At 41.1% G+C, this 22,309-nt stretch overlaps 1 protein-coding gene across 10 annotated transcripts in view; it reads left to right on the top strand.

The window, feature by feature from the left end:
* Nucleotides 1-22,309, top strand: part of PLXNB2 (plexin B2) — a 269,974-nt gene that overhangs the window by 181,324 nt on the left and 66,341 nt on the right. For all 10 annotated transcript variants that reach the window (XM_049813970.1, XM_049813973.1, XM_049813976.1 and 7 more), the window contains 9 exons: nucleotides 1,691-1,873; nucleotides 4,547-4,669; nucleotides 8,506-8,606; nucleotides 10,822-10,948; nucleotides 12,651-12,801; nucleotides 15,098-15,212; nucleotides 15,961-16,063; nucleotides 16,537-16,638; nucleotides 22,122-22,214. In XM_049813970.1, the coding sequence (XP_049669927.1) occupies nucleotides 1,691-1,873; nucleotides 4,547-4,669; nucleotides 8,506-8,606; nucleotides 10,822-10,948; nucleotides 12,651-12,801; nucleotides 15,098-15,212; nucleotides 15,961-16,063; nucleotides 16,537-16,638; nucleotides 22,122-22,214 (1,098 nt within the window). The remainder of the gene's footprint in view (nucleotides 1-1,690; nucleotides 1,874-4,546; nucleotides 4,670-8,505; nucleotides 8,607-10,821; nucleotides 10,949-12,650; nucleotides 12,802-15,097; nucleotides 15,213-15,960; nucleotides 16,064-16,536; nucleotides 16,639-22,121; nucleotides 22,215-22,309) is intronic.

The raw sequence follows: 22,309 nt of genomic DNA, 5'->3' as shown, positions 1-22,309 counted from the left end.
AATCTGTGTTAGAATTAGTGGAAAATACACAACTGCATGTTTTGAGGTGGCTTTGAGCTAAACTATAGTGAGATCAGATGACTGAAAACTCAATAGCTGGATTCACCATAGATATGGAATGTGGTTGGGGGGACACAGAACATGTCAAGCAAGAAGTGGCAAGATAGTAATACTTTTGAGTCTTTTAGAAAAGATCTGATGTCTTCTGAAAGATAAATATTGGTATTATGAATGCATTTGTTTTAAAGGGTTCCTTCTGGTACGGAAATTACTGAGTCAAATGCAGTGATTTGTTACGTGTATGATCAGCTTCCAGATGATCACTGTAGACAGTTCTGGTCTCAACCAACATATTTATAATGTTTTAAAATGGTATTAAGAATCTTGTAGGTGATATCTGGAGTTCAGTGTTGTTTCTCACTTGGATTTGAATTTTCAGATAACTACAAATATGCATGTTTCTTATATTCAGGTGGTGTTCATGTTCTGCTCAGGCTCAAAATACTTCCACAGCATGATGGACATCTTCTTTTTATGGCTTTTCATTACCTCGGCTATACGGTTTTTGGAGGGCACTGTTACTTACACCTCTCCAGATTGTTCTTCAATTTACGACTATGTCTCTGAGAGGCAGTTTTCAGCATCTCTGTTGACTTTATGATGTTTTTGCCCACACCACCCTATTCCCAAGCCCTACTTGTGCATGCTATTTGTTACTGCAGCCAACACTAAACTGGGCTGAGGAATTGACTCATCTTAAAAAAAACTCAGCCAGCTTTTAGGAGGATGTCTTAATTCCCCAACATCAGCAAGGTACACACTTGCATAAGCAGCTGTCTGAGCATAGCTTGAGAGGTGGTGTGCTACATACAGTCCAGGAGTAGGAGTGAACAGCTGAAGAGATGGGGCATGGGAATACCTTATGTTGGTATTGACTCATAATCCTTCATCTCATGAAACCACAGCCCTCTCCCACACAGTAGGTCACTAGCAGTGATAAAAAGCCAAAAGAACACTTTTTGCTTCCAAACACCAGTGTTACTCACTGCAGTACCCTGCATCTGAGGTGAGCATCAAACACAGAAATTCTGAATGTGACAAGTGGAGTGGCCGTGGCTTCTGGCAAAAAGAAGGTGTGGATTTCAGATCAGAAAGACAGTCTTGTTACCAAATATAGCAGGAAAGGCAAGATGTGAATGAAATTCCTTCTGGTGGAACTCCCTGCAGCTCAGGATTAAAGTGTAGTGAGGAGGGAATGTGTTGAAGTTCACGAGATGGTTGCCAGTGGGTTGCTTTTCTATGGATAGGAGCAAATTAAGAAACAAAGCAGCATTAAAAAAACAGCCTTCAACACAAAATTGGTCAACCCAGTCTATATGACATGTTCATTTTAATTAAACAAATGGGTTATTTTTTAGCCTGTGCTGCTATAATAAAATAGAAACAGAAAATTTTATCTCCCCATGTCTCCTGGAAAGTGCAAGCATTGAAGCAGTTTGCAATTATCAGGCTGTTTTCTGATTGCTGCTTGTGGGCTGGGGGAAAATGGCCAGACAATCCGTTTCTCTCTTTCCACTCTTCTATATCTGAGGGATATTATACTGTCTGGTAATAAGGTTGCACTTCATTCTTAACTAGGAATTATTGATCTGAATGTTTAACATCTCTCTGTATTGCTATTCCTTATTAGAATGCAAGCAAAAATTTCCCCTGTGGCTCTGAACACTTGCCGTACCTTTTGGGAAGTAAGAATGGTGTTATAGAGAAGCCGGTACTGCAAAAAGAAGGGATGAATCTCACGGCCGTCACTGTGGCTGTGGAGAATGGACATACTGTGGCCTTTCTGGGAACATCAGATGGTAAAATTCTTAAGGTAACAAACTGGACTTAAAAGACTGGAAGGTGTTTAAAAGGTTGTGAACTGTAGTGATAGCATACTTCTACTCTAAAAGTAAATGGGATTTATAAGATAGCATACCAGCAGCAAATTCTCTTGGTATTTTTAATTTCAAAGAAAAACCACATTATTTCTGATGTACCTCAGCTATCCGATAGACAGATTGAATTAGCATCACCTGAATTGCACTTTTCCTGGAGGATTAGATACCTACTGAGAGCCCTATATAAACAGCCTTAGGTAATCTAACAGCTGTTCTAGCCTTATCTCTATTCAAGCCTATACTAGTTTAAGAGCAACTTTTCATTTTGTAATTACTCTGGCCATTCAGTGAATAGATGTGGCAATACAAAGCCCAAGCTGGAGCTCTGCTAAATTCTGATTGTGTGGTGTGGGGCTCAAGGGTTCACATGTTTGTGGTGTTAAAATGTCAAGACTACAACGCCAAAACACCGTATTTTGCTTGAAGGGGAGTGACGGCCATGTGCCATTATGTGGTTTGAAGTTTGAAGCTGAAACTGTTGGTTACCATAAGGGAAGACAACAAATTTGAATACCTTCAAGTGCAGTGGCTCTGAGTTGAGAATTTTAATTTTACAGCACTAATATAAATCAGTATTTACAAAAAAAGATACAAATACTAGCTATTGTGAGCAGTGAGCAAATTTTTTCATTACTTTTATGGTTTACTTGCTGCTTTTGATGCCATATACTTCAAACTGAAATGTTTTCCCTCATGTGAATTTGTGAACTTGAGTAAACACAGGATTTTCATTAATCATAGAATCATAGAATCATTTAGGTTGGAAAAGACCTTTAAGATCATTGAGTCCAACCATAAACCTAACACTGCCAAATCCCACCAAACAATATCCCAAAGTGCCACATCTACATGTCTTTTAAATATCTCCAGGGATAGTGACTCAACCACTTCCCTGGACAGCCTGTTCCGGTGCTTGACAACCCTTTCAGTGAAGAAATTTTTCCTAATATGCAATTTAAATGTCCTCTGGTGCAACTTGAGGCCGTTTCTTCTCTTCTTATCACTTGCTACTTGGAAAAAGAGACCAGTACCCAACTCACTATAACCTCCTTTCAGGTAGTTGTAGAGAGCAATAAGGTTTCCCCTCCTTTTCTCCAGACTAACAGCCCCAGTTCCCTCAGCTGCTCCTCATAAGTCTTGTTGTCTAGACCCTTCACCAGCTTCGTTGCCCTTTGAACATGCTCCAGCACCTCAATGTCTTTCTTGGGGGGGGGGGCCCAAAACACAGTACTCAAGGTGCGGCCTCACCAGTGCTGAGCACAAAGGGATGATTGCTTCCCTGCTCCTGCTGGCCACACTATTTCTGCTACAGGCCAGAATGCTATTGGCCTTCTTGGCCACCTGGGCACACTGCTGGCTCATATTCAGCTGACTGTCGACCAACACCCCCGGTCCTTTTCTGCCAGACAGCTTTCCAGCCACTCTTCCTCAAGCCTGTAGCATTGCGTAGGGTTGTTGTGACCCAAGTGAGGACCCGGCACTTGGCCTTGTTGAACCTCATACAGTTGGCCTCGGCCCATTGATCCAGCCTGTCTGGATCCCTCTGTAGAGCCTTCCTACTCTCAAGTAGATCAACACTCCTGCCCAACTTGTCCGCAAGCTTACTGCGGATGCACTCAATCCCCTCATCCAAATCATTGATAAAGACTTTAAACAGAACTGGCCCAAATACCGAGCCCTGGGGAACACCACTTGTGGCCAGCCACCAACTGGATTTAACTCCATTCACCACAACTCTTCGGGCCCAACCATACAGACAGTTTTTTACCCAGCGAAGAGTATGCCCATCCAAGCCATGAGCAGCCAGTTTTTCAGGAGAGTGCTGTGAGAAATGGTGTCAAAGGCTTTACTAAAGTCTAGGTCATCCACAACAACATCCACAGCCTTTCCCTCACCCACTAAGCAGGTCACCTTGTTATAGAAGGATATCAGGTTAGTCAGACAGGACCTGCCTTTCCTAAACCCATGCTGACTGGGCCTGATCAGCTGGTTGTCCTGTAGGTGCCACGTGATGGCACTCAAGATGATCTGCTTCGTAACCTTCCCTGGCACCGAGCACAGACTGACAGGCCTGTAGTTCCCCAGATCTGCCTTCTGGCCCTTCTTGTAGATGGACATCACAAGTGCTAACCTCCAGTCAACTAGGACCTCCCCAGTTATCCAGGACTGCTGATGAATGATGGAAAGTGACTTGGTGAGCACTTCCACCAGCTCCCTCAGTACCCTTGGGTGGATCCCCTCCGGCCCCATAGACTTGGGTATGTCTAAGTGGTGTAGCATGTCACTAACCATTTCCTCTTGGATTATGGGGGCTTCATTCTGCTCCCCGTCCCTGTCTTCCAGCTCATGGGGCTGGGTACCCCGAGAACAACTGGTCTTTCTATTAAAGACTGAGGCAAAGGTGGCATTAAGTACCTCAGCCTTTTCCTCATCCCTTGTCACTATGTTTCCCCCCACATAAAGGATGGAGATTCTCCTTAGACCTCCTTTGTTGCTAATTTATTTATAGAAACATTTTTTATTGTCTTTTATGGCAGTAGCCAGCTGTAATGATTTTCGGGGGAAAAAAAGCAACTTTAACCACCTTTCTTTCTTCCATGAAATAGGTGTTCCTGTCATCCACTGCAACCGAGTACAGCTCTCTTACTATTGAACTAAACAAACCCATAAAGAATGACCTGGTCCTTGACCAAACACAAGAAAATCTGTACGTGATGACCACAGACAAGGTAATGTGTCCTGCTTGTGTTAAGGACCAGGTCCACTTTCACTTTCTCTGCAACTTTACCTGAGACTTGTACGTTTCTCAGTTATTCCTGGAAGTGGTCCTGGAAGTGGCCTCATTTGGTGGGCCTCCCCCCGGCCCTGCGTCCGTGGAGACCTTTCTCAAGTCTAAGCTGATGCATTTGATTGTTGTGACTTGGAGAACGTTATATCCATGGTGCTTAGTGATTGGGAATGGGAGTTCACCTCTAAAGCTCTCTTACACAGTCTTGCGAGAAGGATGAAGTTGAGATGTTTGGCACCAGCACACCACGGGGTCAGGCAGCCCTAGCACTCGGTGTGGTGTCCGTGGGGTACCAGTGGATGCTCTAGCTGCCATCAGTCCTTTTCAAGAGTACTTCAGGATTTAGGATGCTGGCGGCTGACATAATAGCATTTACACATCTGTAAAGCTGCCAGGAGTTTTTGTGGGTCTTGCTGTCAAAAACTAAGCAGCAATGGAGAGAATTACAACTTTAGGATATGCTTTTGTTCAAGCGTCTGCTACAGCCAAGCGAGTGCAGCAGGAAAGGTTGGACTTTGCTACAGAAGGCACTGGCAATCTCTTCTAGGTTCCCCTTCTCTGTGCTGGCAGGTGAGGCACAGTGGAGGATTGTAAAGAAAGGAGGAAAAAAAAGCAAGTAGGAGATGAGAGGGATACTAGATTTCTCCTTCACCTCCAGCTGTAACCCTCTTCTGACGCTTCTTTTTGTGTTGGCTGGAGCTGCCAGCCAAGATGCAGCTCTCCAGAACAGGGTGGGTGACAGGCTGCGACCATCTGCAGCACTGACAGTGACACGGAATAGGACATGGGAAATGCTCCAGCAGCAGTAGCATAGGGAGAATGAGGGGGTTAGTGAAAGAAGAGTATTTGGGGAAAACATTGCAAGAAGAATGTTGTCTGTCTGTTTTATAAAAGGATTAATATAAATTCCTGCTGCGGGAATGTTATATTCTAGCTGAACGTTTTCAGGCTAGAAGCCACATTGGAAAAAGTGCCAGATAAGCAACTGATAAAGCATTTAAAAATATGACAGTGTGTGAGAGAGGTTACTTTTTTTTTTTTTTTTTTGAGTAGTTGATGCTTCTCCTTTGGCTTCAGTTCAGATTTGGAACAGAACTCCAAACTTCAACGTTGTCCACAAAAGCCTGGGTGGCCTGGCACCCTGTTTGACAAGCTCGCATGTTGCCGAAAAGCCCTGAGGTCCCCACCAGGCTATGGCGTGAGCTGCTGAGCAGCATAAGGGAATGGCAGCAACTTTGAAAGACGAGTTTTCTGGTGACAGTCTGCTTGAACTGGTAGAATTTAGGAAGGCCACAAACAAATTTTTCAGAGAAAATTTGCAAAAAAAAAAAAAATTCCATCTCTACAAAACATTTAAATTTAGAAAGCAGCAAGTTTCTGCCAAAGAAAGGATTTCAGTTTAATCTTTTCCAAGTAGCTCTTACAGACACTGCAGTTTCTGAATAATTCGAATAATAGTTTTCTTTTACAAAACCTGTTCACCTTAAATAAGAATAACTAAAGTTGGGAGCTCTATAATGGCATTACATTACTGTCATCTCCAGGAGTTAATTACAATGAGCAGTCCCACCCACTTTAGAAGCAGATAGGCAGGAGGAGAATGGAGGCCTTTGGAGCTAGGAGAAACAAAGCGACATAAGCAAGGGGAGAAGAATAAATGCTGAAATATGCACTTCTTGGTTAAGCATGGCTGGGAGTTGTGAGAATAGACACATCAGAATCGTACCCTGGGAGTTAAAATGGTTTAAAGTTATTATAAATAACGTAAACAATAAAGGGCAGGCTAGCTGTGCCAATAGGCACACTTACTGCTAAGCTACCTGGCAGATGCTGCGTGCCTCAGCATTTGGAAATGATTTGCTTGGGCTCTATAGGCACTTGAGCAAAGTGAAAGTGACGATGTGGTGGATGGTAACTTGAAGCAGATAACTTTAAAAAGAAATCAGATAGAGAGAAATACAAGGAAGAACGATACAGAGGCTAAAAGCCATAGTGAGAAATAAGCTCCTGCTTTCCTGTTTCACTTCTCCTCCCCCTTCTCCTCCCAGCTTCTGCTGCTGTGTCAATAGCAGTGGGTGGTTTGGAGCAAATGCTTTCAAAAGTCAGCCCCCTCCTCCCTGCTCTGCTCCCAGAGCTTGGGCAGAGAGCAGGAGAAACCCCTTGCAGCTTCCTGGGGGACTTGGAAAGGAGCATACCACCCCTGCCATGCTCATGCTCATGCTCTGGTTGATTACAAGTGAATATCACTGGTAGGATCCCAAATTCCTAATGGTACATACTATACTGGGAGGAAAGCAGAAGCCTGTGGCAGTCACTTACCACAATCACTAGCTTGTTTGCTTGTTTTAGTATTTTCTACTCTCTTTGATTACGAGTGCCAGTTAGAAAATCTCTAAAATTAGTTTCTCTGCATTTTGAATTTGGCTGTAAATGGAGCTGCTATTTTTTTTTTTTAATCCATTAAGTTTACATAAAACTTGCAGAGATGGCAATCTCTAGGGCTTGTTTCTGCCTGCCAGAATTATGAAATAAATACATTGTCATAAAAAAGCCATTCACTGGATATTAAATTACTCAAGGGTACCAGTTAGTGAAACAGAGTGCCAGTAACTCAGCTCTAGTTAGATAAGAATTTGAGGGGGAAGGGAATGCTGAAAAGGTAAACCTCTGTATTAATAAATGCAAGAAAACTACCCAATATTGACATTTTCCTTAACTGAGTCAGACTGAACTCTCCAAATGTGAAAGAAAAGGCCAAACTCAGACTTTCAAAGTAGCTTTGTAATTGCCTGTTGTATTAAATGAGAGGATAAGGTAGAAAAAAGAAAGCTTACATCTCAGAGTTACTGTTGCTAGACTTTTTGCGCTCTTTAAAAGTAAAACATAGTCATCGACAGGAAGACATATGTCTTGTTCTCCTCTTGCATCATTTCAACAGCATAACTAAAAGGGATGGTCGTGTGTGGGCTCCTTTTTCTGTGCACCAAAGAAAGACAAAGTTATTTATTCTCAGCACCAAAGGAAATCAAAACCAGAAGCCGTATATTTACTGGGGGACTGAGACATAAGAACTGATGATGCTCTTTTCCCTGCTGCTTCCTGTCATAATTATTTCCATTTTCTTTCATGAGTGTATTGCGTGGTGGAGTATTATGCATGGAGAAGTGCAGTAACCCGAAGTGCCCTGGCTCTCTCACGCTTGCAGACTTTCTGAAATGCCTTCTGGCTAAAAGTGCCACTGTTGTTTGCATTTCCAAATTATATTATCTCTGTGCTAGTGATATGGAAGGGAGGATGTTCTGTTTAAAAAATGATCTAGCCAGTACCAAGTTAGCCTTTTGAAAGTATCCATCCTGCAGTAGCTGTTTCTTGAATTCAGAGCATTGTTGATGCAGTTTCTGTCCTGTGGTGGCTGCTATAATGCAGATTTCCAGAAGTAACATAACTGGAGGAGCTGAAAGGCTCAATTTTTGTAAGACTTGCTCATGATTCTCAATTATAACAATGTCCTATGTTACTTTGAAGAGAGATTAGAGAATATTGGAGTGAAAAAAAGCAGGAAAAGCGTGTGAATTTGGACTTTGTTAAGGGGGAAATAACCAGACTCTGGTTTTGTATGTATTTTCTTAAAATCAAGCTGACCTCTGACATAAGAATACAGAGTCAAGTCTTCTGCTGCCACAGGCGACAGCACTGTACAACCCTGTCCACAAACATTTCCATCTTCTTGTGCCTTCTTCAGATTCGTTACAGTTTGCCTTACTTTCGGTTCTCCAGGTGCATCGGTTGCCTGTGCAGGACTGCCACAAATATTTGGACTGTGAGAAATGCACTCAAGCAAGGGATCCATACTGCGGCTGGTGCGTGAGAGAGGGCAGGTGAGTGCTGCTGGTGTTTCCTTGGGTGCAGGCAGTGGAATAGCTCAAATTTTGACATGTGCTGTAGGTTACTGTTCAGCGTAGTGATCCCAGCTCTTTGTACTCAGCCTTACACTTCTGATAGTGATTTAATTTTATCACACAGACATTGATATCAATCTTCTGTGCTCACAAATAAGTCCCCATTGACTTCTGCAGATTTGATTAGTTTGGGAAAATATATACTTTTCTGCTGGTACTGCTGGTACTGCTGGAAAATCGGGATACATATTCTAACTGCATTTTTTATTACTCTCTGAATTGTACAGTCAAATGTTCTCCAAGAAATTAAAAGGGTACTCCCTATTTAAAATTCAGAAAATATAGCCTATATTTTAAGTAGAGCAGGAAAGTGTCAAAAAGAACATAAAAGAAAAAACTGTTCATGTCTGAAATAAAGTATATCGCTCAAATGCTGTTTTTATATAAATGTCATCTATCAAGACATGTAGCTACACTGAACCCTCACCTAACTGTAGGAGAGCAGAAAATGTCATTTGGCTGACTATCTGCAGAGGTTAACTGAATTGATATTCAAACACGTGTAAACTAGGACAGCACTGAACAGCTCTGGAATGTCTCTTCTTTGGACTCTGCATTGATTGGAGCTGCATGTGGAAAGAGCAGTCCTGCAGCTCTCTTTTTTGACTACTAGGTTAATTAACCCCTTGGCATGAGCAGTTGGGAATTTGTGATTCTAAGTACTTGCTGTTGGAACAAAGGGGCTATTTAATTATAGTATGCAGATGAATTTCAGGCTTCTAGCTTCCTGTCTGAAAATGTGAACTATCACATTAAGTTACCTATCAGCCTGATGTGTAGCATAATATGGAGCACTGCAGAGAAACTTAGGCAGTGCGTGCAGTTTTATGTTATTATATACTGTAACTCTTCCAGTCTGGGTTTAGGTTGCTGTGGATGAAACCTGGGGATTTGGAATATACACCTCAAACTCCTCCTGGTCTGCTGGGAGCTGAAGGCTATGTCATACATCATACAAAAGGCAATTTGCCCTAGATTTCCCTTTACATTTCTGATATGACCACTGACCTCAATATCTCAAAGCATTAATGGTCTCTGAGAACAGGCAAACATGAATTTTTATATTTGCTAGTATTTATTTCCAATGGGGAGAAAAAAGTGTCTAATTTCTAATATTTTTCTCATCTGCAGCAAGTTCTGTCTCATGATCACACAGAGCACTTAATAGTGTGTTTAGGGATATGTTATATGAACGTAGACTCTGTATGTAAATGATATATTTAAGGGTAGGGTTGACAGAACTGTGCAGCTACTGCACTGTGTTAAAGTCCCTGACAAATTAATAGTCTTCTGCTACAGCAGCCAGAGATCCTACAGCATTTTCTCCTGAACCTTGCACAGAATGGAAAGAATACGCATGAGACTGTCCCTGCACACACACTTCAACAAGCTTTTGTGGCCATATATGCGGCTTCTGCACTGCAGCATCTCTTCTTTCTGTCCTTCCTATACTTGGGTTGGGAAAATCTCCCAGTATTTTTGGTGAGGCTGCACACCTGCTGTTGTCTTCCCATAATGGTAATGGTGCCCTGGCAGAGAGAGGTCTTAAATAGTGGCAGGAATTAATGAAAGCATTCACTATGAAAGTAACATTCCTAGTGCTATGGTTTCACAGGGGCTCTCCACAAGCCTGTGTGCCCCTGGCAATACTTCTCTATTGCATTTTACTCTCGTGAGTAGGGTGTCTTATTACCGGCAACACAGAGGTGTCTGCCATTTGACCTGCAGAAAAAACAGGCTGTGCCCACTCATTCAGGACTTTGTTATATATTACAATGAAGATTAATCAGCCTAGTTTCAGATGATCAGGCAATGGCTCCATTGCATGATGGCTCCTGTGTTAAATATTACTGCTTCTGCATTGATTTGGGTTCTCTAATCCAAGGTGGTGTCCAAAATAGTATAGGCATGCTTCCCCACTTGCTTTTGGCATCTCAAACCATCAGCACTTATTCCACCACTTATTCTATTAGAAATTCTCTAATAGCAACCTGAATAGCCAATATTAAAGCAAATTCCCAGTCATCTTGTGTTGTAATTTCATGCTCTAATCCTGAAATTGTTGCATAGTTCAGAGAAAGCAGAGTCCAGCTATAATATTGCTTTACTTTGTTTTTTGTTCCTGTTTTGTCAGGTGTACAAAGAAGGCAGACTGTGGAACAGCTGATAAGGAGAACCACTGGCTGTGGAGTCCAAGTGGCACGTGCATGACTATCATTAGTGCAGACCCTCTAAATATGAGCTGCAGAGCCCCTGCTAAGGTATGACAAGAAAATGACTACCAGGAAGATGACTATCTGCATTTCTTTATGCACAGTGGAGACTAGGAATAGGATAGTGTTTTGGGTATCTCAGTCTCTGGCATTTCTTACAGTGCTCTTTCTTGCCTGCTGTTTTTGCAGGTTGCAGTTCATATTTTCTTCTAAGAAATGCTCTTTTTGACCTCTGTAAACCAAAACGATGCACTAGTATGGCTGATAAAGCACTTAGACTTACTGAATATTATGAAAGTGTTGCACAGTGTCATATAACCCATAAAAAGTGATTGATAGGGGAGATTTCATGCTGCCCTTTCAGCTTACTTGAGCATAAACTTAAGTAAGCAGTGAAGCCATAAGCTGTTGCTTTAAAATCAGTAGTGGATTTGCCTACACAGCGAAGTCTGTCTGGGTACATGGAGAAGGTAAATTCAGCATGCAAAATCACTCTGGCAACAAAACTGAGTGTTGAGAGTGTGACCAGGGTGTCATAGTTTGCTCTAACTCCAAAAGGAGCATGCCAGTGCAGACTGAGGTCTTCCTGGGGATGCTCCACAAGTAAAATCAGTAAAATGGATTTTAATCCCTCTTAATCAGAAAGAAAGAGACTTTCATTCAAGTCACATTAATTCCATTCCTAAATGATATAAACAGCATTGTGTTAAGGCCATTTCTGTGCTGAATAAAGGTGTTAGTAGAGCATAACTAGTCCACTTAAAATCCATGCATTTTCTTAGTTCAGATCTTGTCAACTTGTGTTGACAAGTCTCCGGTGTCTCATATCAGCATCTGAGGCCAAAATGCCTAAAATCCAAAACCAAACCCAACTTCAAATGAGTGTTTACATGCTGCCTGTAACATCACTGATGCCACTGTCTCCTCATGATTCCTTTACTTACCAAAAAATGTTGCAGCTCATAACATAGTGGACCAGTTTCAATAAGAAAGGATGATTGTCATTTGTAATGGCAATACAAAATGGAAAAAGTAAAACTGTATAATTAACACACCTGAAGTATTAAATCAAGGACAGCATCCAAAATTTCATTTCAATTTTTCCTCTTTACTTGCTAATTTTTCCCATTTTATTTTGCTTTTAGTTTCTCACATACACTCTGTACTGAAAATTTCCTCGAGGAGATTAAGATCTCACCATCACTCAGAAAGCTTTTTTCAGCAGTAATGATAGATCTCAGTGGGTTTCTTGCATGTACATTGAGTCTTGAGGAAGCCACTTTTTCTGTTCAGCCCTTTCAAACTCCAGCTTTTCCAGCCCATCCAGCCTTGGTTTCATTATTCACTGTTAACACCTAAGGTTAATGTAATTTTAATTAAGTGTGTCAGGATTTAAGTGTTAACCACTCTGTTTACTGTTGCTAAACTGGATGCTGAGGACAAGAATAAAAGGGTTTGGATGTGTCTGTACAGACATTTTTGTTCTGATCTAATGCGTTGACAGGACAAGGTGTGTTTGTACCAGTCCATCATAGACTCAGCTGGGAAAAATTGGTAAAGATGTAAGAAGAAAAGATTAGCAGGTGGGAAGAAATAAAAATTGAAAAGGACAACCATCTTCTGTGATACTAGCCAAAATATCGCTGCTGGCCAAAAAAAAAAGAGCAGTTGAAATTCTCTGGCCATAAAACTTACTGGGTCTTGGCTTATTTCTTTCAAATATTTTACACTTGTTAAATTTTGTTTCCAGGTAGAACTGACTGTAAGTCCATTGCCAACTTTGACTGAGAGTGACCAGGTTTTGTGTACATTTGGTGAAACAACCCATTCCGCTCAATTAAAAGAAGGGGTTATTATCTGTGATCCCCCCGATATAATTCCTCCAACACCAAAAGGTCAAGGTAAAGAAATATTGCTACCTTCCATGTATAATAACAGGAAAAAATATAGCCTGCTGCTGCTTCTAATGTGATGCTCTTATATGAGCTGCATACAAGTTTTTTTATCTCTTCCAGTCCCCCAAATAGTCTATTGCTGAACTCTGTCCATTCAAACATTTTAAAAAAAAAGTTTGCTCAAACTTTTTCCCTTGCTATATTTACAAGCTGTAGCATTCCCAGCATTTCTACCAGGAACCTGAAACAGGAGCTTGGCAGAGGTGTAGACATGGAGCCAGAGAGGTGCTATTCTGTGTCCCAAACAAAAAAACCCCAGCTACTCTGATCTTGCCCTAATCACTCTGAGTTGTGGGGCCAGAAGAGCCACATATGCACTTCAGGTGGGAAGTTTTTCATCTCTGATGCCTTAATTTTGCTCTACTCAGCTGTAGTTCAGTGGCTTGTTTTCAGGTCCATGTTACAAGGCTGTCCTTTCTCTCATAAAGCCTTCTGCCTCTTCTACTATGTGCCCTCCAGCTTCTGCAATAGTAAGTCCAGTGGAAAAATATGTGATCATATAATTAAAGGCTGTATCATTGTTCTGAACCACTGATTATGTGCTTAAGTTCTGTTGCCAACTGTAATTCTTGTGCTATTTCCTAGACAGTGCTTTATTCATGCTTTAAGTTCATACATCTTGATGCATAAGCACATGGAATAAAACTGGTTACACAGCACTGTTTATTATGTATCCAGTTTAAAAAAAAACAAAAAAAAAAAACCCCAAAAAACCCAGGTGCTTTTGCACCTTGCAGAGGTACCCTGGAGGATAACCCTTTTATATGTATCACAACAGCCATGAACTGTCAGAGAGGTACTTGGAAGCACTTTTTAAGATTCTCTTAAGGGTGAAACAGGTCAAAATCCAGTTTTAGTTGCAGGAAGAGGAATGATGTTCAAATCTCACTCTTAAGTTTTAAACTAGCTGGGGTGTGTCACAGTATCAGATTATGCTAAGTGTTAAAGCAGCACTCCGTTATTTAGGGCCAATTCACATTCCCTAAATATTTTGTAAAGCAGGACATAAAGTTAATAAACATGACATCTTGATGTCTTCCAGCATAAAATCTAAGACTAGAAGCTTATCAGGGATGGCATTATAGTAACCAAGTAACCTAGAAATAACACGCTTCTCTGAGTTGGATGCACAGGGTTCCATCTGAAAGGAGTTCAAAAGTAATATAAAAATGCTTAGAAGCTTGGCAATGGGTTCAGCAGAAGGCAGACAGTTATGAGCACAGGCAGTGATTCCTGGCAGCATGTGACAAAAAGTCCTGAGCCATCCACTTACTGTTAAGAAACCCTATTGAGTTTGGAAAAGTCTGGGTTACTTTAGTTGTGGTTGGTTTCAAAGGGAATAGGACATTTCTAGAGAGGAAGGATGCTTTTTCATAGTCCCGTTGTCAGGAAATCCCCTGGCATTCCTACCAGTCTGAAATATTGAAGGGGACCCAGTGGAGGCAAAGGTGACTTCCAGCCAAAGAGCTGATGGTCTTCCAAGAACCTGTTCAAGGAAAGCAGAGTTTGAAATTGCTCAATAGCTTGTGAAATAGCTTGTCACAAGGGCTTAATCATTTCTGCAAAAGGTATTTCAAACAGCTTCACTGAGGAATGCACCAGTTTCTGAAGATAAATTTTCCACTCTTAATTCAGTAATAATCCAGACAAGAAGTACATTTGTGGAGAAATCATGTACGGCAAACTGAAGATCACAAGTGCCTGTGGTAACTTAGCATTGCAGGCACTGTTGGGCATTAACCACAAAGATCACTTGCTTTAATTCACATGACAATGACAGTTTAAATCCACAAATGAAAGAAGTAATTTTACATGCAGACATATTCATATTTAAGAAAAATGTTTTATTTAAAATGATTGTTCTCCTGCCAGTTTTCATCTGCGTTCAATTATCTCCTTATTCAGTTTTCCTTGTTCTCCTAGACTTTAAAATTCTAGCATGATGATAGCACCACCAAGAAACACTTCCATAAAACAAAGTAATTCTGTAATTTGTTTCTTCCCTTTATCCCATCTCTGCTTTTCTTCTGACAACCATGTGCTGAAAATTTTGTAAAGCTTAAAAAGACAAAACAGAGCTTTAGCTCTAAAGTATAACAGGTCATGAGATCCAGAGTGTCAACAGTATAGTTAAATATTTGCTTATGTCCTGTAAAATAATAGAATTATTATCATTGTATCATTCAGCTCAAGAGCTAAAGAATTCAACAACCACTTAGATAATTTTTTTCTTTTGTGATAGATCATGTTTCAGTTCCACTTCAGTTAACCTTTGGACAGAACAAGATATTTTTTGCATCACATACTTACCCTTTTTATGACTGTGAAGAAGCAATGAATCTTTTTGAAAATCAGCCGTAAGTGTTTCAGCTTCTTACTTAGGTGCTTAGATCCTGTAGCATGGTGTTTCAGGTAACTGGCAGCTGGGTTACTCAATCATTTCCTAATTAAGCCTTTTGCACTCTCAAAATTTGCCAGTGTCCAAATCCTCTTTCTTACATTTTAATGGAGTTTAAAAATGGTTGAAGGGCACCAGATGAACCGGTAACATAAAACACATGGAATAGGAATATTCATGGCATGTATAGTTAAATGCCAGTTCTTTGGGTTGCCATTTCTGTAGCTGCTAATGTATCTGCAGGTGAGCTCTGTGGACTCCTGCTTACCTACTTGTTCCCTCAAATGATAGATTGGTGCTTTGGGTTGCAGTGCATTCAAATAGGACAGTCAAATCTGACTCTGCCCCCATCATCTGCCCTGCTCGAGATGTTGCTGCCCCAGGGCAGGCGCAGCCAACCCAAACCCCACTTTGTTCATCCTTATGTATGAGGGTTGATCAAGGTCATTTCCAGTCCTCTCAGACTTGATCTCAAAGTTTCTGCTAGATGCTGTGGTTTTCTGATCCTTGCTCAAATATTTAAGGGAGAAATTGGCTTTTGGGGGTTCTTGAACTGTTCTTACTATGAAGTTTTCAGCTTAATAGAGTAAGGGCACTATAACAGATAGATCTACCCTCCATGAATAAAGATGGAATCTCATTTACTTTTTTTGTCAATGGGGGAAAAAGCCTGACAGTTTGTCATGACTATCATGTTATATTTGTAGATGCTATTCCTGTGCAAGCAATAGATGGAATTGCCAGTGGGACTGGAAGAGACATATCTGTGAAGAGTCCTCTTCAACACAGGATGTGATTAAACAAAATATGGTAATGTTTAAAAATAAGATTATTAGGTTTTTATTAGAAAACTTCAATATTTTCTTTGCTTTTTCTCTTATATCAGTTGGTTGAATTAGGGATTTAAAAATGATTCTAAAGTTAACTCCAGAAGTGTAAGGTATTTTTTTTTTAGTGACAGTGCGGGGGTGGGAATTTAAGGGTGTAATTGAGGAGGGGCAATGAGACTGAATAACTCCTGAAAGGATATTTTTGTTCCTTTTACTATTTTGCTTCAATGGGAGGAACAAGATTTCAAGGCTGGGAAAGATAATCACCCACAGCTTTGACATATGCTGCAGTCATTTTTAGCATGTCTAATTTGAAAGGGTGTAATCAAATCTGTCACTGTATTTTAAGCATGAAGTTCTTCAGAACAATCATTCCATTGTCCGAAGGCCACTGGAGCTTGTTGTGATAAGACTTTTTATTTGGAATAACATATAAAATGTTTCTCTCCCCAGGAAGGAGAATGCCCACAGTTTCTAAACCCTGACCCTCCAATAATACCTATGGAGTACCGAACAAGGGTGTATTTTGAGGGGAGACATCTAGCTTATTATCGGGTAAGCAGATTAATTCAAAGCTAGCTGTCATTTGAATACCACTTACTTAAACTGCAGCCACACCCCTCAGCTAAACCATTACTTTGTGTTCCTTGGAGATCCTGCTCATAACTGTTTTTATAAAAAAAGAAGGAGAAGAGCTACACATTCAAGTTTGATTTAACGTAGGTTACTGTGGTAGAGTCATCACGAAGACAGAATCAGAGCTGGACAAAATATTTTAACTACTAGATATGGAGGGTTTTTTTTAAAAATGTTAAGTTGGACCTACTGAAACACGTGACAATTATTTTTCATCTAATGAAATGAGAGGAGATTTAGGAATTGTGAATGTTTCGTATCTTTTTTTCTAATTAAATACTCGTTCTTTTTTTTGTTCTAGAATGACATCACTCTGTGTGCTTAATTCAGTTTTCACTTTTTGAACAAAAAAATGCACTCAGAAATTAAATGTTTCTTAGTTTGGATAAAACAATCTTTTGGGGTTTGTGTGTGTGTGTGTGTGTGATCATCAAACCAGGTATTTTCTCAGCTCTAGCAAAGGCTTGTCTTTGTTGGTACTTGCTTCCAGAAAGTAAATTACAAACCTTCTAAGAAGACAGACTTTAACCCCAAGCTTTTAATTGTTTTATAACCTAGACAATGCATAAAATGTTATTGTTAGTTTGGTAGAAATGAAGCTTAAAAACTGCTTCTTTAGGTGATAGCTCAAGTATTGTTCTTAGATTCTATTGTTTGGTTTTGTGTTGTCTTTGTGTAAGTGTGAATTGATGATAGATACGGTGGAGATTGCATCGATTGCTTACCAGCCATCTATCAAGGGAAAGAAGGCTCATGTTTTTTCAGATATTTTTTTCATTTGCCAAACTGAAGTACTGTATAGCTTACAAAGTCCTTCTATCACCTCTGCTATGCCTGCCAAGGGTTGGAGAAGGGTAAACAGGTCTGGAGAGTAACAATGTAAGAAGGGTATTCAGAGAAGGGTAAAAAGCAACCCATAAGCACTACAACCATATGAAGACCATGCTGTCTAGCACTCCACTATACATATATCAAGACCATGCTATACAAACATATGTTCAAAAATAAACATTTTTGCTTGAAGGCCTTAAAATATATGTAAACAAAGAAAAGCAATTTGCTGGATTTAGTCTGTTCTCCGAGATGCCAGGACTGGTCCCTGGTAGGATGTCTGGCTGTGTGCAAGATGTGGCACATAACACTTGTCTTAAAGGCCACAGCTCCCTTTGCTAAAAATGGAAAAGTATTCCAGAGAATTTACTCACATTTCTTTTGTTTAACATTGTGAAGAGCTGTTTTTCTGCACAAGAGGAAAATCTTTCCCTGCTCCCTTGATATAAGTGGAAGAGCCCATTCTCTCTCAAGAACAAATTCAGGGCAGATACATAATCTAGATGTGCTGAATTTGACTTCTAGAGGACCTTTTTCCTCCAAGGAGGAGAAACAGTAGCAGGAACCCAGAAACTCCTTCATCTAGTTTATCATTCTGTGAATAAGCACTTTAATCTTTCTCAACTACCAGTGGAGAAAAGGGAATGAAAAAGCTTCTGCCTTTTTTTTTTCTGTGAGGTATCAATTACATTTAACAAAGGCACATCCTCTGGATTGAATGCTTTGTCATGGGTAGCAATGTTTAACAGTTTGCCTACAGCCCAAACCTAGTATGCATTTATTTAACTTGGAACTGGAAAGTCTTACATGGAATTCAGGTCTCTGTAAGAAATAAGATGAATGCATAGGCCATAGGCTGGAAAGATGCTGGAGAACAATGAGTGTCGAATGATGTCAGAATAATTTTTCTTAGGTGAGGGCCACGTGAGAATGTCATCTCTGTCATGGGAGCAGCTTCATATATCCTCGTACAGGGGTGCATTTTTAAGCCAAAATAGTAATGCCTTCAGTGCCAGGACTTGAATAGGCACACCCAGTGACTCCAGCTGTATACACAGACCTCTAAGTATATGTGAAAACAGACAAATAAGGCATGAAATAGTTAGTTCATTTGAGTCACGGCATAACCTACACTCAGCCTTTGGTAAACATCTCATGGAGGGCAGGGTGCTCAGAAGAACCTGTGGATGGATATTTTGTAGGGGTTGGCTCGCAGCCCAAATGCAAAATATCATGTGGCTTCTCATGTGGAATGATTTTGCCACAGGATATGCTGGGCATTAAGGTGTGTTTGGAGCTAGCGGTCATGCAGCTATGAGCACATTTAAGGTCTTTATTGGTTAGGGCATTGGTATATATCCATTTTCCTCCTATTTTCCTTGCCTAAATTCTTGCTTAGAAAAAGCAAAAATGAATGTTCTGTCGTCGCTTTGAACTACTGGCTCTATTCTCTTGGTTTAATATGTGCTTTGCTTAAAAGGGTGACGCACAGCCTGCCTTATCATGGGTGCCTAAGTACAGCAGCCAACATTGTGCATGTAAGCATCTCTGTTTCTAGGTGGAGATTAGCAGTGAAGGTTTGGGCTTACTTAGTGAGTAGGAGAGGTGAATGGCCTCTAAAACTGCTATCGCAGAACTGAGGGGGGAGAATATGCTCACACGTTTTTTATGCATCTCTTATATGCACTTGTGAACACTTACAGTACAATGAATACATCTCCTCATGAGGCCTTCCACTGGAGGGAAATAGACTAAAAGAGGAGAAGCTGTTGACTGTTTTTCTGCCTCTCCTTCCTCTGAAAGAGTTTCAAGTAAGAAGTAGAAGTAAATCCAAACTGTTGTCATTCTTTCGGGAATAGTCTTATCCAGGACAAGCAGTTGAGAGGAAAGTTTAGTACTGATCAGTCGTATTCCTTGCAACCTCTGAGAGGCATTCTTCAGCTCAGTCCTTGAAGGATTGGCACAGTAGAAGAGACAGATGTACCAGCATCAAGATAACCTTATTAGCCCTCCAAAGATTTTCGTTAAAAGTAATTTCCCATTCGGATTTGTCTTTGTTATGTGTGTCTGATGTGTAACCCACTTCCTAGTGTTAGCTACATGTCTCTTCTTGCACCCAGACTGCTGAATGTGAGCTCTGCTCAAGAGCCTGGTATAGCAACTCCTGATTTCAGTTCACTCCAGGTAGCAGCTGTCACACACGCTGAAGCTCCCCTCCTCTCCCAGTGCCTTCTGTTAAGCATGTTGGAAAGCCTTACACAGCAGCAGCATAATTTGAACACTTTTGAAAAATACATGATATTTTGAAATACGTGGAGTAGGGAAGGTGAGGCAGCATTCCTCAGAAAAGAGATTTTTAAGGTGCTTTAAAACTTGGAGTATGTAGACATTTTCTGTAAAGCAGAATGGGCTCTAAAACTTGCTGTAAAACTTTCAGAAAAGGCTTTTCGGAGCTCAATCAGTAGTTCATATTCTGTATGCAGCTTCTGAGAAGGAAGAAGTAAAAAGTCTGTTCCCCTCGATAGCGTAAACCTCTCAGACACTAGAGTTAGGCCTTTTACGTGGTTAAAGCATGTGCTTCTCCTCAGTTCCAAACCTTGGTGGGCTCCTGTGTCCACTGCCCAACTTGTCACAGTGAAGGTCCAATACAAAACGTTTCCACTGCACTAATTAGATAAACATACTGGCCCATGAGTTACCAGTGATTCCAGCATTGAAGAAGTAGCTACAAATAAATAGGATAAGATCCTCATACGTGAGGCTTAGATGACAGCAGGAGACAACTTTCTAACCCTCAGAGCAGGAAAGAGGAATCAAGTAACCATTATTTTTTTGCCATATGCTCCAAGACTGAAGTGGTTCTGGACAAAAGCAGGGACTAGTTCTTTACATCCATAGAAGGCATCAAAGCAAAGTTCTCATGAAGTTCAACAAGGCCACTGGCAAGGTCCTGCACCTGGGTTGGGGCAATCCCCAATATCAATACAGTCTGGGGGATGAATGGATTGCAGGCAGCCCTGTGGAGAAGTACTTGGGGATACTGGTAGATGGAAAATTAGATATGAGCCAGCAATGTGTGCTTGCAGCCCAAAAAGCCAATGGTATCGTGGGCTGTGTAAAAAGAAGCGTGGCCAGCTGGTTAAGGGATGTGATTCTGCCCCTCTACTCCGCTCTCATGAGACCCCACCTGCAGTACTGCGTTCAGCTCTGGGGCCCCCAACATAAGAAGGACATGGACCTGCTCAAGTGGGTCCAGAGGAGGGCCACGAATGATCAGGAGGCTGGAGCATCTCCCCTGTGAGGACAGGCTGAGAGAGTTGTGGGTGTTTAGCCTGGAGAAGAGAAGGCTCCCAGGAGACCTTACAGCAGCCTTCCAGTACTTAAAGGGGGCCTACAGGAAAGATGGGGAGGGACTTTTTAGCAGAGAGGGTAGTGATAGAACGAGAGGTAAGTTATAAACTGAAAGAGGGTAGATTTAGATTAGATATTAGGAAGAAATTCTTACTGTGAGGGTGGTGAGACACTGGAACAGGTTGCCCAGAGAAGTTGTGGATGTCTTCCCATCCTTGGAAGTGTTCAAGGTCAGGTTGGATGGGGCTTTGAGCAACCTGATCTAGTAGATGTCCCGGTCGGTGACAGGGGGGTTGGAACTAGATGATCTTTGAATGTCCCTTCCAACCCAAGGCATTCTATGATTCTATAAAGGTGAAGGTGATCTTGTCACCCAGTGGGTTCTGATTTAATAAGTCTTTACCAACAATACTGTCTGAAAATATCCTTGCTACTTATTTATTTCTCTGGTTCTTCTGGCAAAGCTGTTTGCACAGCTGTCCTGTGGTCCAGAGCAGGAGAATGACCAGCACAGAAACAGTGTCATGGGGTGATGTGTTTGGTTTTTAGCCAGCTCAGTTCCTCAACTGAATCACAGGCCAGCCAAGCTGAGATTTTTGCCAGTTCAGTACAGGTCAGTATGTGCTGCAGCCTAAAGGCAGGAATGAATGGATTTAGGGCCTAGGGAGAAAAGAGGGGGAAGAAGGTGTCTAGGAGGCAGGAATACCCTTAAGCTGGTGCTGCCATCAAAGACTGTCCTGTGAAAACACAGCTGGAGTCATGGTGAGGCAGGAGAAACAAAGCCAGCAGGATTGGAGAGATGTTCATTCCAGTTTCCTATGCAATTCTTGCATTCCTGCTCTGCCCAGGATCCCTACAGAGAAAACCTTAAAGGGCGGAACTCGCACAGCTCTGCTAATAACACATCTGATGTGTGAAGCCATCCAGTATTCTCATCTCTTGGCTTTTTATTATAGCTCCCTAAAATGAGTGCTAGATATTTCCTTGCTTTATTTGTACTGCTTGGTGCTTCCACCTTTAACGAATGTTGGAGGAGTGCAGCAAAATAGCAGATTGCACTGGCTCAATGTTTCACTAGCTTTGTTTTAGATTACCTTAACTGGTTAGCCTTCTCCATTTGGTCTTATTACTGCAAGTGCTGAATAGGATATTGCCTGGTGATATTTTATTACACTTGGTGATGCTATATGAATTCTAAGCTGAACTTTTCTCTTCCGTAGGATAAAAAATTTAAGGTTGGAAACAGCCAATTTGAATTTGAAGCTCCTGTTGATGAATCAGATGAAGGAAAATTTTCATTCATGAGTGAAGAGGTAAAAGCAAAAATATGATTTGCCTACCAAATATATTCAGTTCTTATAGTCCTGTTCCAGTGTCCACATGTGTCCAGAAATATTCAGGTAATACC

Source organism: Accipiter gentilis, chromosome 11 (assembly GCF_929443795.1).
Source record: "Accipiter gentilis chromosome 11, bAccGen1.1, whole genome shotgun sequence".
Lineage (NCBI taxonomy): Eukaryota > Metazoa > Chordata > Aves > Accipitriformes > Accipitridae > Astur > Astur gentilis.
The sequence above is the reverse complement of the archived record's forward strand: the minus strand, read 5'-3'. Positions and strand labels throughout refer to the sequence as shown.